General features: G+C 41.1%; 1 protein-coding gene across 1 annotated transcript in view; it reads left to right on the forward strand.

Annotated features, from left to right (window-relative positions):
- The window catches only part of LOC103397749 (rho guanine nucleotide exchange factor 28-like), a 49309-nt gene extending 37032 nt beyond the window's left edge, over positions 1-12277 (forward strand). The window contains 23 exon segments of the mRNA XM_025053178.1: positions 281-425; positions 680-735; positions 2105-2162; positions 2931-3084; positions 3170-3303; positions 3416-3556; positions 4775-4910; positions 4912-5017; positions 5314-5439; positions 5531-5648; positions 6244-6498; positions 6586-6662; positions 6766-6944; positions 7295-7392; positions 7504-7695; positions 7846-7968; positions 8135-8268; positions 8359-8406; positions 9026-9106; positions 9197-9361; positions 9867-10118; positions 10209-10587; positions 10901-12277. Of these exon segments, the coding sequence (XP_024908946.1) occupies positions 281-425; positions 680-735; positions 2105-2162; positions 2931-3084; positions 3170-3303; positions 3416-3556; positions 4775-4910; positions 4912-5017; positions 5314-5439; positions 5531-5648; positions 6244-6498; positions 6586-6662; positions 6766-6944; positions 7295-7392; positions 7504-7695; positions 7846-7968; positions 8135-8268; positions 8359-8406; positions 9026-9106; positions 9197-9361; positions 9867-10118; positions 10209-10587; positions 10901-11100 (3357 nt within the window). The 3' untranslated portion in view covers positions 11101-12277.
- Positions 12278-12999: the final 722 nt, after the last annotated feature.

Raw genomic sequence — 12999 nt, forward strand, 5'->3', positions numbered from 1 at the left:
CGTGTATCACAGTACCTACTGCTCACAGTGTATTAAATCATATATAAGTTTCCTAAAGGCTGGGTCGCGACCCTCAGGTGGGTCACAAGAGTTGTTGTTTTTTTTTTTGGGTTGTTTCCCAGGAGTTTACCAATAATGTCTATTGACGTGGCTCATGAAGGTTTGTGACTTTTAAAATATGGGTCCCCAGAAAAAAAGTTTGGGAAACACTGCTTTAAATGACATGATGTGCGATCAACAGCTTGACTTGAGTTGTGAAATTCACGCCTCTTGTTTTCAGGTGAAGTTCAAAGAGGTCAAGGAGGGAAAGGAGAAATCGGGAACATTTAGTGGACACCAGTTCACTCCCGTGTCTCCATCTGGCGCTACGCTCTGTGTAGCCTGCGATAAGTCTGTTTCTGGGAAGGAGCTGCTGCAGTGCTCCAGTAAGCATTACATCGTCAGTTCTGTTGTCGTTTTACGTCTCCCTGTGGCTGCACTGTTTGGGGTTTGTGTAAATCTCACTGCACGTGGTTCTGTTTAGCGGGAGACGTCAGGTTTCCTTCCTCTCGCAAATTCTGCATCCAACACAAGTAGCAGGATGTCATCCACTATAAAAACCACATGTGGACACATTTATTTATTGTGAAGCGTCATGATGATGATGATGAAATTAATGCACGTGTGTCTTTGTCTGCAGACTGTTTTCTGCACGTGCATAAAAGCTGCAGAGAAGCCGTTGCTGCCTGTGTAAAGGTAATTTAACCTTATTTAATCTAAACAATTTTTTTTTGTTCATGACAGATTAATGGAATAAAGGATTAAATGAATATAAATGAGTGAAAATGTTATAAAATGTGCAAAATTGCAACTTAAAAAATTACTGTGCATCTTCATAGTGGCTTGTAAAACTTGGACCATTGTCCTTATCCATATTAATCAGTCTACAGTATCTCGCCATTCATTGGACAAATATGTCATTCAGCCGTAGACTTACTTGCTTTGGATGTCTCTCATGAAGTCGAAGCTCCTGCAACACTCGATACGATCCACGGTAAAACTGAGCTGGACAGCCCTGCTGAAAATAAAAGACTGGCATTCAGCCTTATTGTCATTTGACCTATTAAATCCCAGTGAGTCATATGGCTGTTTTATCTCTGTGTTTCTCTGTGGTAATGCAGAGAAAAAGGCTCTTCCTAATATCCAAACATCCAGCCCGCATTCAGTTCAACTGAAACCACCTGTTGCTTGAATCCAAATTCTTGATTCTGACCTTAATATTTCATGATATTTCAGAGGAAACTGGACTTCCCTCACTGATTTAAATAAAATAATGTTTTTATAAAAAAATATGTATTTAAAAAATGTATGATAAACAATAAAAAAAAAAAATATTTATATATTTTTTTATAAAAATAGAAAATAAATTTTAAAAATTTAATGCTGTATTATCTTTGTATTCACTGTAAGGTGTCCTTGGGTGACAGAAAGGCACCTATGAAATAAAATGTATTATTATTATTATAAAAAATATAAATTAAATAAATTAAATTATTCAAATTAAATAAAAAAAATTGAATATATTTCTTGAAAGGCCCAAATTTCTTTTGGTCTTCTCTACTTGCCTAATGCCATATCCTGCCCTCCCACAGATTTGATGCTATAGAGGGTTTTTTTTTATTTTTTCTGCAACACTTGTTGATCGACTGTCAGGTCACATTCAACCCAATTAGACCTCCTCCCCCCCCCACCCCCCCAGCACTGTGCAGCAGAAACGTACAGCTCAAGGTCAAATCCTGGTTTTAGTTGTATTTTCTGTCTCTTTCTTCTGTTTCCTGTGATACTACACTGCCGTGCAGAGTAAAGGCTGAGTTCCAAAAACAATATATATGAATCAGTCTCTGAAGTGAAGGCAGACGTAGTTCATACAGACAAAGGAACTCGTGGAATGTTCTGAACAACACAGTTAGGGAATTGTGCTTGTGGGGCGGTCGGGGGTTAGGTTGAAAGGGGTCTATTTAATGGTTGACGCTGGACATAAATTGACTTCAGTAAAACACCACCTCAACAAGTATGATATTCGAAACTGATCTGTTGACACTGATGTGATTCTCTCGTTCCACAGAAGCCGCAGGAGAGGAATGCGGTGCTGGTAAAAAGCAAGACCCTGTCCCTCCCACAGAGTGAGTGAGAAATTGAGAAACACTTCCCCCCACCCCCCGCCCCTCACCTCTGCCGCGTCCTTCCTGCTCTTTGAATCATGCGGTCATCACCTGTCCTCCCTTGCTTTCTCATGCCGTGCATTTAACTATTTCTCCCAACCTCCCACTCCCTCCCCCATCCCTCACCTCCACCCACCCCTCCTCTATGTTGTTATTTCACGGCTGAAGAATAAGTTAAATTTTAATGTCTCTCAGCGGGGGATCTGGCCTGGATTGTGTTTACGTGTGTGATTATGCATGACTGAGGAGGCGGGAGAGTTTCCGTCTGTCTGTATGTGATGGTGTCATTTTAGTTTGACCATCTTCACATTTAATGAGTGTGTGTGTTTGAGGAAATACACTGTTCAGAATTGGCCTGATAACAGTTTCAACTTTAAACTGCTTTGCTTGTTAAACTACGAAGGATCACTAATTATCTTTTACAGTGTGGTTATTCAAATAGGCTTTTTTTCACTAAAAAAATGACTGAATTAATTATTTAATTTAAATTTAAAAAAAGCTAGTTCTCAACCACTGGGCCGGGACCAGTACTAGTAAATGAAAGTAAATACATAAATAAATGCCATTATATGTGTAATGGCCATGCTCTGATTCATGTGATTGGGTATGCATCTGCACAGTCTTCAAAATTTTACCCAGGATTGACACCTTTTGAACTTCTGTCTTAGAACTTTTTGACTCACCTGTACAGCTGATGTGTGTCCAGTCACTTCTCATCTTCTCTTATAGACTCCGTCAAAGAGAACTCTGCAGCCTCCATTTTTCTGTCCTCCTCGTCATCCTTCTGCGCCTCCTCCTCCGCTTCACTGCCCACCATGGCCAGAGAGAAGAGAGACACAGTCGCTCCCTTCACAAAAAGCCTCACCATCTCTATCGACAGCAGGTAACACAGTGAAGCGTTAACATTTTGAGGAGAACATTTCACCAAATAATTTCACTTTAAAAAATAGCACCGTTTCACACCACAGACGTCTGAGTGACTCGGTAGGTCTGGAGCTCGGAGAGTGCTCTGCACCTGCGTGTACCGACGGCTCACTGAGTGATGAGGGAACGCCGGTCACCACAACTCCCCCCAGTGCTGAGCCACCGGTCACTCCTCAAGGTGAGGGACACCAACCTGGAGGATTTAAAAGTCTCTGATAAAACACGTGGCCGTAGTGGAAGCAGCTACAGTGACAAGTGGTGACAGTTGTTTGTTTTCGTTGTGCTCACAGATTCTGTTGAGACTCCTCTGCTGAGTGACCTGTCAGCTGAACTGATGGGGCTGGATGCAGAGTCATGGAGTGTGGCGGTCAGTCCAGAGTTCTGTAAACAGTACGACAGACACACAGTGAAACGACAAGATGTCATCTATGGTAGGTTCATGGATTGTACATAAAAATTGGATTTAACCATTCGGTGGTAAAAAAAAAAGCTGCAGCAAAAAGGTTTTATGTTTTGTGTTTTTCCTGTATTAGGAAATATGGACAATTGAATATATACATTTAGTCTGCAGTAGCCACAGGATGCTGTAATCACATGGCTGTGTCCATTGTTTTACTCTAATCCATCAGTAATATTAACAATGTCAAGAAGAACAAGTTTGTTTCAATAATCAATTTCAAAATGATGCAGTTTTGAGTAGTTTTACTTAATTTTTGTCATTTTCTTGTTTTATTTAATTTTCCATGAGATGCATCTGAAATTATAATTTTTTTATTAACTCAATTTAGTTATTTCAAATGGCTATTTCGTATAGAGGACAACCTCGAGATACAAGCATATTAATAAGAAATAACAGACAAAAAATTAATCAGTTCCCATCGCTTATTAGTGCTAATAACAATGGAAAAAAACATGTTTTTAATTTCTGTAGAGACATACACAAACACAAAAATTATGGTATATAAAGATCCCTGTGATATAAAATAAAATGTGGTTTTAATTATGAGTTCTTACCTTCGAGACAGACGATACAGTAGAGGCTAATGGAGGAGGAAGAGGAGGACAAAGAGGAGGAGGAGGAGGAGGAGGGAGGGAAGAGAGTTGGCCCGTCCGTAGACACTTGATTCCATAGCGTACCTTAGACGTACACTACGTAATTTACATAATCTTAGAATTAACTTGTGTTTTTTTTAACTTTAGGAGGGTACATATTGTACTGCGATCACACATGCGTGCTAGATCACTCACGCGAGATAACGCTACGTACGGAAGTGATGCTTACAGAAGTCGTGGGCCGCTATGAGTGCTAGGCCACCTAGTGTCGGTGTCTGTAAGCGTGGTCGTATCTCACATCTTTACTTGTATCTTGAAGCAAAAAAATTGCTCGATGCTTGCTCGTATGTTGAGACACTCGTATGTCGAGGTTCCACTGTAGATCATATTTTAATTTACAAAAAAAAAACTCCTTCATGGCCCAATCAACCTTGCAATTGCACGTCCTGCACCAATCAAGGTGTAATGTCAAGGTTACACATAGACTTTTAATTTAAAAAGTATGGCACGCAAGGCGGTCGGAGGGCAGTGAAATGCCCTTGGTCTGTTCTAGACTGTTCTAGATGTCTCAGCGTTTATGTCTACACTCTCTGCAGAGCTGATGCAGACGGAGTTGCACCACATCCAAACTCTGACCGTCATGTCAGAGGTCTTCAGGAGAGGCATGTTGGAGGAGCTGCAGTTGGATATGGACTCCGTAGACCGGATCTTCCCCTGCCTCGACCCCCTGCTACAGGATCCACTTTGGCGCGCTTCAGGCATGCCGACAGGATGCAGCCCAACCTGACAACCCCAGAGATTATCTAATCCATCAGATTGGAGACACTCTCCTTCAACAGGTTAGTGAAAACTCATGTTCAAAAGAGGTTTTCTGCACTATTGAAGTCATGATCATTTAACACAATTACTCCTCGACTGTGGAGACAGGTGCACACTATTTTTTTTAAAACAGAACCACCAGGGAAGCAATACACCTGGAATGTTTGGTCCTGTACAAAAAGTAGAAGTGGAAATTATTTTAATGATCGATTTCTATCGATTGCATTGTTTGTGTGAGTCAAAATCTAAACTGAAATCAAAATAACTTTTACGTATACCATCCATTTCTGACCATCTGTCCGTCCTTCTCTGTCAGTTCTCCGATGAAAATGCTGAGAAGATGAAGCAGGTTTACGGAGAGTTCTGCAGTCACCACACAGAAGCTGTCAACGTCTTCAAAGAGCTGCAGCAACAAAACAAGAAACTTCAAAACTTTGTCAGAGTAAGAACTCTCGCCACTTCTACATTCTTCCGGAGATCGTACTTTAATTTAATAATACCTGAGTGCTTTTTATTGTTACGTCATTTCACAGCAACAGAGCAACAACTCTTTGGTCCGTCGACGAGGTGTGCCGGAATTTATCCTACTGGTCACTCAGCGCATTACCAAGTACCCAGTACTGCTGGAGAGGATATTACACTACACACAGGGTAGGTCAGCTCTAAATGTCACAGAGCAGAACCACAAAAACTGCAAGAACATGCGCTTACCACACGTTACAACAACAAGGCACTATCAACCACTCAGAGATGTTAAGCAACAACAACAGGTCACGGTATCAGACGAGATGAGAATATAGATGAACATCAGGTGTGTGTCATCTGCTGTAGCAGTGAGCTGCAGACACTCACACACTCAGCTGCAATGACGAAAGAAACTAGAAATGAACATGTTAAAATAACTTTTTGTTCTCTGTTCGCTGACTGGAATGCTGGGCGAAATCATTTTAATAAAATGTACAAGAAGAAACCTAAACTCTCAAAGATAATTTGGCACATTTGATGTCTACTGCCATTCAGTGGCATCAACAGAAATTGCAGTCGATTCCTGTACTGCATGAAACTAAAGGGTTGACATCAGTCTTTACCACACCTTGTACCGATGTTTGGTGGGTCGAATTAAAAAGCTCAGCAGGCCGTATCTGGCCCACGGGCCGTAGTTTGCTCATCTCTAAGGTTATTAAACAAACAAATTAAAGTAATTAATAAAAACCAACCATAAGAATGTATAATTGTTCATCAACAGAGGGAAGTCAGGACCACGCTGACCTGTCAAAGGCCTTGGGTCAGATCCGTGACATCATCTCTACGGTGGACCTGAGTGTGAGTAAATATGTGAAGTGTCAGGAGCTGCAGGAGGTGCTGGCCCGGCTGGAGAACAAGAGTTTTGCTAAGCTGAAGAATGGCAAAGTGTTCCGGAAACAGGACCTGCACAGCCCGCAGAGGGTCATGGAGCACAAAGGGCTCGTCTACTGGAAGACGGCCACAGGGCGTCTAAAAGGTGCATAGGACCCGACCTTTGATGGCAAGATTTTTAATTTGCCACTGTTTTCAATTTATATTTATTTATATTTATTTATATATTCAGACACTTTGGCCCTCCTGCTCACAGACGTACTGGTTTTCCTACAAGAGAAAGACCAGCGCTTCATATTTGCTGCAGTGGTAAGCTACAGCACAAGTGTCACGCTCAAGCTAGCCATCTAGCTCTATCTACGATGCACACACTTAAAGCATCTGTTTTAATCATCTGTATTCACTACTTTAGGACCAAAAGCCTCCCGTCATCCCTCTGCAGAAGCTCATTGTCCGAGAAGTGGCCAACGAGGAGAGAGGGATGTTCCTTATTTCCGCCTCATCAGTGGGACCAGAGATGTATGAAGTCCACACCAACACCAAAGAGGAGAGGAATGCATGGATGAAACACATTCGACAAGCAGTCGAGAGGTTTGTCGTTTGAATAATCAGTCTAACAAATAATTTTCTTTGTTTACAACCGAATTTCAAAGAAAAAAAATATGGCAACCCAATTTCAAAATATTAAAATGGATTTGGGCCGGGCAGTATTTTCATTTTAATAATGTAAAAAATCAGATTATCTTCCATTGTCTGCTACAGTGTGAGTATTTTTTACCGTATCACTAAGTATAATTAAACTTTATTTTATAAGTATGACTTTGAATTAATTTAAAACATAAAAAAACAGCAAAGATATCTGTCAAATGAAAAGAAACCTTCCACCACCCACCACTGGATTCCCACTCAGTGGTGATGTAATAATCTGATCTACCCTGCAGTTGTCCTGAGGAGGAGGAGGAGGAGGATCGAGGTGTGGAGTCAGAGGAGGTCAGGAGAGCAGCAGAAGCGAGAGTGCAGAAGATCACCAAATTCCAAGGTGAGAAATGATTAACTGTATTATAACAACATATTTATAAGGAATGGTGTGGTTTTGACCATGCTAGAAGTCATATTATTTTCAACAAAACCTGAACTTATATTTTTGCAGAGACATTGTTGGGTCAAGACCAGAGTATCTGCACCAGCTTGGAGGAGAAGCTACGTTTATATGCAGAGCTGACAGAGCTAACCCTGCACTCCCCAGATGCTGTGCCTCATCGCCATCTGCTGGTTAATCCAGATACTGACAGTGAGATCCCTCGACAGGCGTCATCTCTTCTCTCAGCTGCACTCAGAGAAGGTGAATGTCGGTGTCTGATGTCACCTGTCTTAGTCACCTGTCTACCTCATTCTGCATTTTCTTGACTGTGTCTACATCCCTCTAATGCAACAGGTTGCTGCCACATGACAGGCTCATTATATATTTGTGTTATCTTGGCTTCCTCTGCAGCGGAGAACCTGATCTCTATTCTTCAGGCTCGTGAAGAGATCTCTGCACAGAGCCAGAACTCAACAGAAAGAAAGAACAGCGACACCAGTCACGGCAGCAACGTCCAGGAGTCTCCCTCAGAACGTGAGCTGCAAATATTTCCTCTAACTCTCTGTGTGTCAGTTTGCATGTTTGTCCACTATGTTTACAATTCTGCTCACCATCCTGCATGGGATTCAGTTTAAGCGACACTTGATAACATGTGCGCGCCTCTGTGCATCTCCTCCTCCTGCTTCCTTGGTTCCTGCAGCAGATTATCTGAGCACGGTCAGTATGAGCTCTACTTCACTTGGATCAGAGACAGAGTTGACAGCATTGGACAATGTTTTGTGGGGCTCTGGTCAGGAGCTGAGAAGAGGAGACACCAAAGGGACACTGATGAAGGTTCATGTTCTGTACTTCTCATCAGCAATTCTCCATCATATATATTCTTTCAATTATCCTCTTGTAATACCTAATAATACTCTGTTATAGGTGGCAGAAAGTGTCCAGATCCTAACTCAGATTCTCTATAGTCTCCAAGTAAGAAAACAACCATTTTTATCATTTGTTGCTTTCCAGAAATAATAACCATCTGACTGTACTTCTTCCGTTTTTTTTTTTTACAACATACACAAAATACCATTGCATGTGCCACGCAACATGAATTCAATCCTCAAACAAAGACTTGCAATTTGATTACAATCATGAGGCTGGTAAATACAATAATAAATCATAAAATGATATTGAAGCAAGAGACAATTATGATGCAGAAAATTAATTAAACTACCCCTACTAGCTTAGCCCCCACTTTCATTTAGAAGAAGGTCTGATTCAAGACATTGGATTTTAACATATAGAAGCACTGTCCAACAAGTTCCTGAAATATAGTGCACAGAAGCAAAAGTCACTGGTAAAGACACCTTTATAAGGAGCATTGTTTAAATCTTCTCTATAGCTGAGCTGTAGCTTCATCTAAACAACTAATGTTGGTCTGAAGAACAGGGGACAGACATAACTTTCTCAGAGACATACACAGGGATTTTGTATGATGTGTCTATTTAGATTTGAGGATATACTATTACATTCCTAAACTTAACAAGGCAGCTTCTATGTAACAGTTATCAATTTGAGCGTGTGTGTGTTCTCCTGGTATCTACAGGCTGCAGTAACACTGCAGGACAGCTGGTATGAAGTTCATAAGCCCTCACTGCGAGCACTTGCATCCCTTCAAAACAGTCCGGTACCAACATATTCACAAAGTTATTTTACTACCTATAGGTCCACAGCACTATGGCCAAATATGGTAATTCGGTGTCTGCTCTAAATCTAGGAGCAGGACAAGCAGAAGAGCAATGACAAGAAGAAGGAGGAAGTAGAGAGAAAAAATTCGGAGAGAAAAAAAGAGGAAGTGGACGAGGTGCAGAAACTTCATCTGAAGCTGAAACTGGAACAGCAGCGCTGGGACAGAGAGTGTGTGGCCAGAGAGAAGCATCAGGTCAGACCCTCATGTCCATCACAGAAAAGACACTGAACTTGTGCTTTCAAGCTAACCTCAAAGTTCAGCCACAAAAACCCTGCTCACAAAAACAGTCAAAAATCTGTATTTCATTAAATAATGGATTAACATAGAACCTCTATATTTATAGTATGAATTCAAAAAGCAAACACGGAACTCGTCAAAGTGCTACAAGTTGCCCCTGTGGCAGATGTAAAGCTAAAGTTTGAATTGAACATGCAACTTCCCTTCCTCACCTGCAGGGTGTACTGTCCACACAGTTTTGAATGCAGGGATTTAATGTATTCTTTGACTACTTTTACAGTTAAGTTGGGGTCACATGATGGCGATTGTCTTACTTGTCTTTTTTATTTTTATTAGCATTTACACCTGAATTACTGGTTATATAAATAATGATTTAATGTTTTTGTTTCAGTAACTTTGCAACAAATTCTATAATATTGCCCTTTCTTTTTGATAACTCTATATTTGTCTTTGTTTACAGAGTGAGCAGGAGAGTGTGCTGGAGCATCGGGAACAACAGTGCCTCCTGGAGGCTGAGCGACTACGCTGTGAGCGTGAGGAGCTGGAGGCCCAGTTGCTGGAGTACAAACAAAACCTGGACAGACTGAAGGAGGGCCAGAGGAGTGTTGAGAGGGAGAAAGAGAAGATCGAAGCCCAACAGAGGCTCCTCCAGACATGGAGACACACCCGACAGAGCAGTTTGCCGGTGACTATACCAATGGATGGATACCAGGTATGACAGAGAAGGCTGACGCAAAATACAATTTACCAAATAATTCATGCCCACTCTGAGCGTCTTTGGTGTTGGGTCTAAACTCTCCAGGTGCCCAGCCACAGCCGCTCAGGCAGTCTGGATGGCTGTTCCTCTGTGTACAACCACGAGGCAGCTTTGCTTGTAGCGCTGCAGCGTAACCACCCGCAGCAGCCGCTGAGCAACAACCAACACCGGAATCAGCTCTCCACATCAATGACGAACCAGGATGGCTCCATGCACAGCTCCAGCTACACTGCTAACCTTGACCTCAGTGCAAGTCTTTACAACAGCCTCAACACCCTGCTGAGTCAGGCTCACAGCAAACAGGCTCCAGATGGTCACATGAACCCAAAACATGGCAACAACCACAGCTGCCCTTGGCCTCTGAACGACTCTGTCAACACATTCAACAGCAGAGTAACAGCACAGCCGCAGAGGACAAACGACAGTAAGACTGATAACTAGGCAAGACATTTGACAGGAGTGTACAGTGTAACATTTGATTTAGTACACGCTTGGTCGCTCACATACAATAGATGACTATAAAAAAATTAAAATGTGGAAATGTTAACATTGTGATCGTTACAAAAGCCTCTCACCAACCTTGCCTCAGGGGGGAGCCATGTGCTTATTAAACAGGGGGTGTATTTCTGTGTATTTCTTAAATATTCAGTAAAATATATATTATCTCTGAAGCCAAATGCTTTGACTGACTTAATTTATAACCTGACATTTATCATTTTCTCCGTTCCTTCTTTCAGCCGATTTCAGCCCTCCTTTGGAAAAACTTTCCCTGAGTCCGTGGAAGTATGACCCTCAGCTTGTCACAGGCCACGGATTTTACGACAACTTCACTTCCACCTCACCCTCTCTTACCCCACTTCTCCTGCCCCAGGCTTACCTCTCCCTTGAAGGACCGAACGGGGAGGAGGGAGGAGAGGAGAATGTTGTTTACCTTTGAAAATACACAAGCTGCCTGACACACAGTCATTGGAGTCTTATGGTTATAAAAAGTGAGGCCTCGGGTGTAGACAGAGGTATGAATGTAAATCTATGGGAAAATGAGTGGTTAATAACTTTTTTGTTAATACATCATCTGACAGTTTTTTGAATTATGATCCTCTTTGGAGGAAAATACACAACAAAGCACGATAGATGGAAAGGAGTGGACAATGTTTTTGATTGACTGTCTGAGAAGAACTGGTGATGCCATTTTATTGTTGATCCTACAGGCTGTTTCCAAGTTTGAGTTAGAAGTGGCTCAATTTCCCCATTGATTTCCACTCATTGGAAGCCAGACAGAAGGTTCTGGTCTACAGCTTCAGATGTGTTGATTATATCTGAATAGTTGCATTTATTTCTTGTACATGGTCTAAGAAGTGGACCAATATTAAAACTGTTACTTGCTTACTGTGTTCCTGAATGTGGGCTTTTCTGTAATCACACTAGGGAACAGTTGTGGAGAACGTACATGCAGACATGTACGTTCTATGTGCCTTTATTAGCCCTTCATTGTTTTTATTCATGTGCAAAACAAATTGTGCCTTTGTGCTGAAAGCTCTTTGTAAATCAGCATTTGATCTGTATGTGCTGTGTTTCATTTTGTGCTGGACTTGTTCCACGGCATAATGACGTTTTCTTTCTACAAACACTGGGACCTAAAGTGTTAGGAAATCTGGAAATATATTTTTCCCTGAGCACTTATTAAAAAGAAAAAGAAAATATTTGATGAGCAAATTGAAAGTGATGCTTACTTTTTTCTTCATGTTGTCATTAATAATATTTATGTGGGATTTAAAACATTTGGAAAAATATATCTGACGTGTCTAAAGTGATTGTATAGATGTTAAATATATGTATAGTTTTGTGATAAGGCTACCGACGCACATAAGGTTGTAAAAGGAAGCTTTCTTTTTTTCTTTTTTTACACAGAAGTGCCAAAACATCCTGCTCTCTGATGCTGTAATTGATTTGTGTAAAGTATTTTTATTCATTTCTTTCTTTTGGGGGATAATTTATTGAGTGTAAACTGCTTCATGCACTGTCACTATTAATGTTCTTGTCATTCTTGTCAATAAAATATGAGCTCTCTTAATCACAATGGTGATGCAATATTCATATTGTGCCCGTATATGAAACTCTTATGGCTTCTGTGGGTTTTTTTTTTCTATTCTGAAGAAAACCTGTGATGCAATACTGCACACGTAACTGTTGATAAGCGTCCAAGAACCACTTTACCCTAAAAGCATCAGCATGCGCTGCCTGTGTTTTATTCCAGTTACTCCTGTGTTTATTCTTCTATCATGAAGATTAACATTTTTCAAATAGCTTGGATCAATCTGCTGACTTTGTATCTAATATTTTCTGAGCTTGGCAGTAGATGCTGTCACGACTTGGGTGAGTTTGGGCTTTTTAAATTCTCTCTATACTCTATACAACTGCAGTAACGTTCCTCATGTATTTCCTCTAACTTAAAACATGCATTCTACTACACCACACCAGGGTGGCAGCCAACGAGGCCAATAATTACTTTATTTAATGACAAGCAGAGACTTGCTGTGAACTGGCTCGTCAGCCAAAGTGTCAAAGTGGCTGTCACACACCAGATCCAGATCAGCCGCACTGAGAACCACATGATTATTTACAACGTGAGTTTGTTGACATCTCTGTAACTTTACAGAACTTGTGAGAAAATTATCAGTAATGATCCCTACTTCATAGCCAATTTACTGCACAAGGTTTACTTGTGTTTCATCACATTGTCAGACAAATGTCAGTGGACACTCCCTAAATTCATCTGAATATAAGTGGACCTGGACCTCTGACCTGCCTCTGAACTGTGTTGATCACTCAGTGAGGG

Source organism: Cynoglossus semilaevis, chromosome Z, assembly GCF_000523025.1.
Source record: "Cynoglossus semilaevis isolate Cse_v1.0 chromosome Z, Cse_v1.0, whole genome shotgun sequence".
Taxonomy (NCBI): Eukaryota; Metazoa; Chordata; class Actinopteri; order Pleuronectiformes; family Cynoglossidae; genus Cynoglossus; species Cynoglossus semilaevis.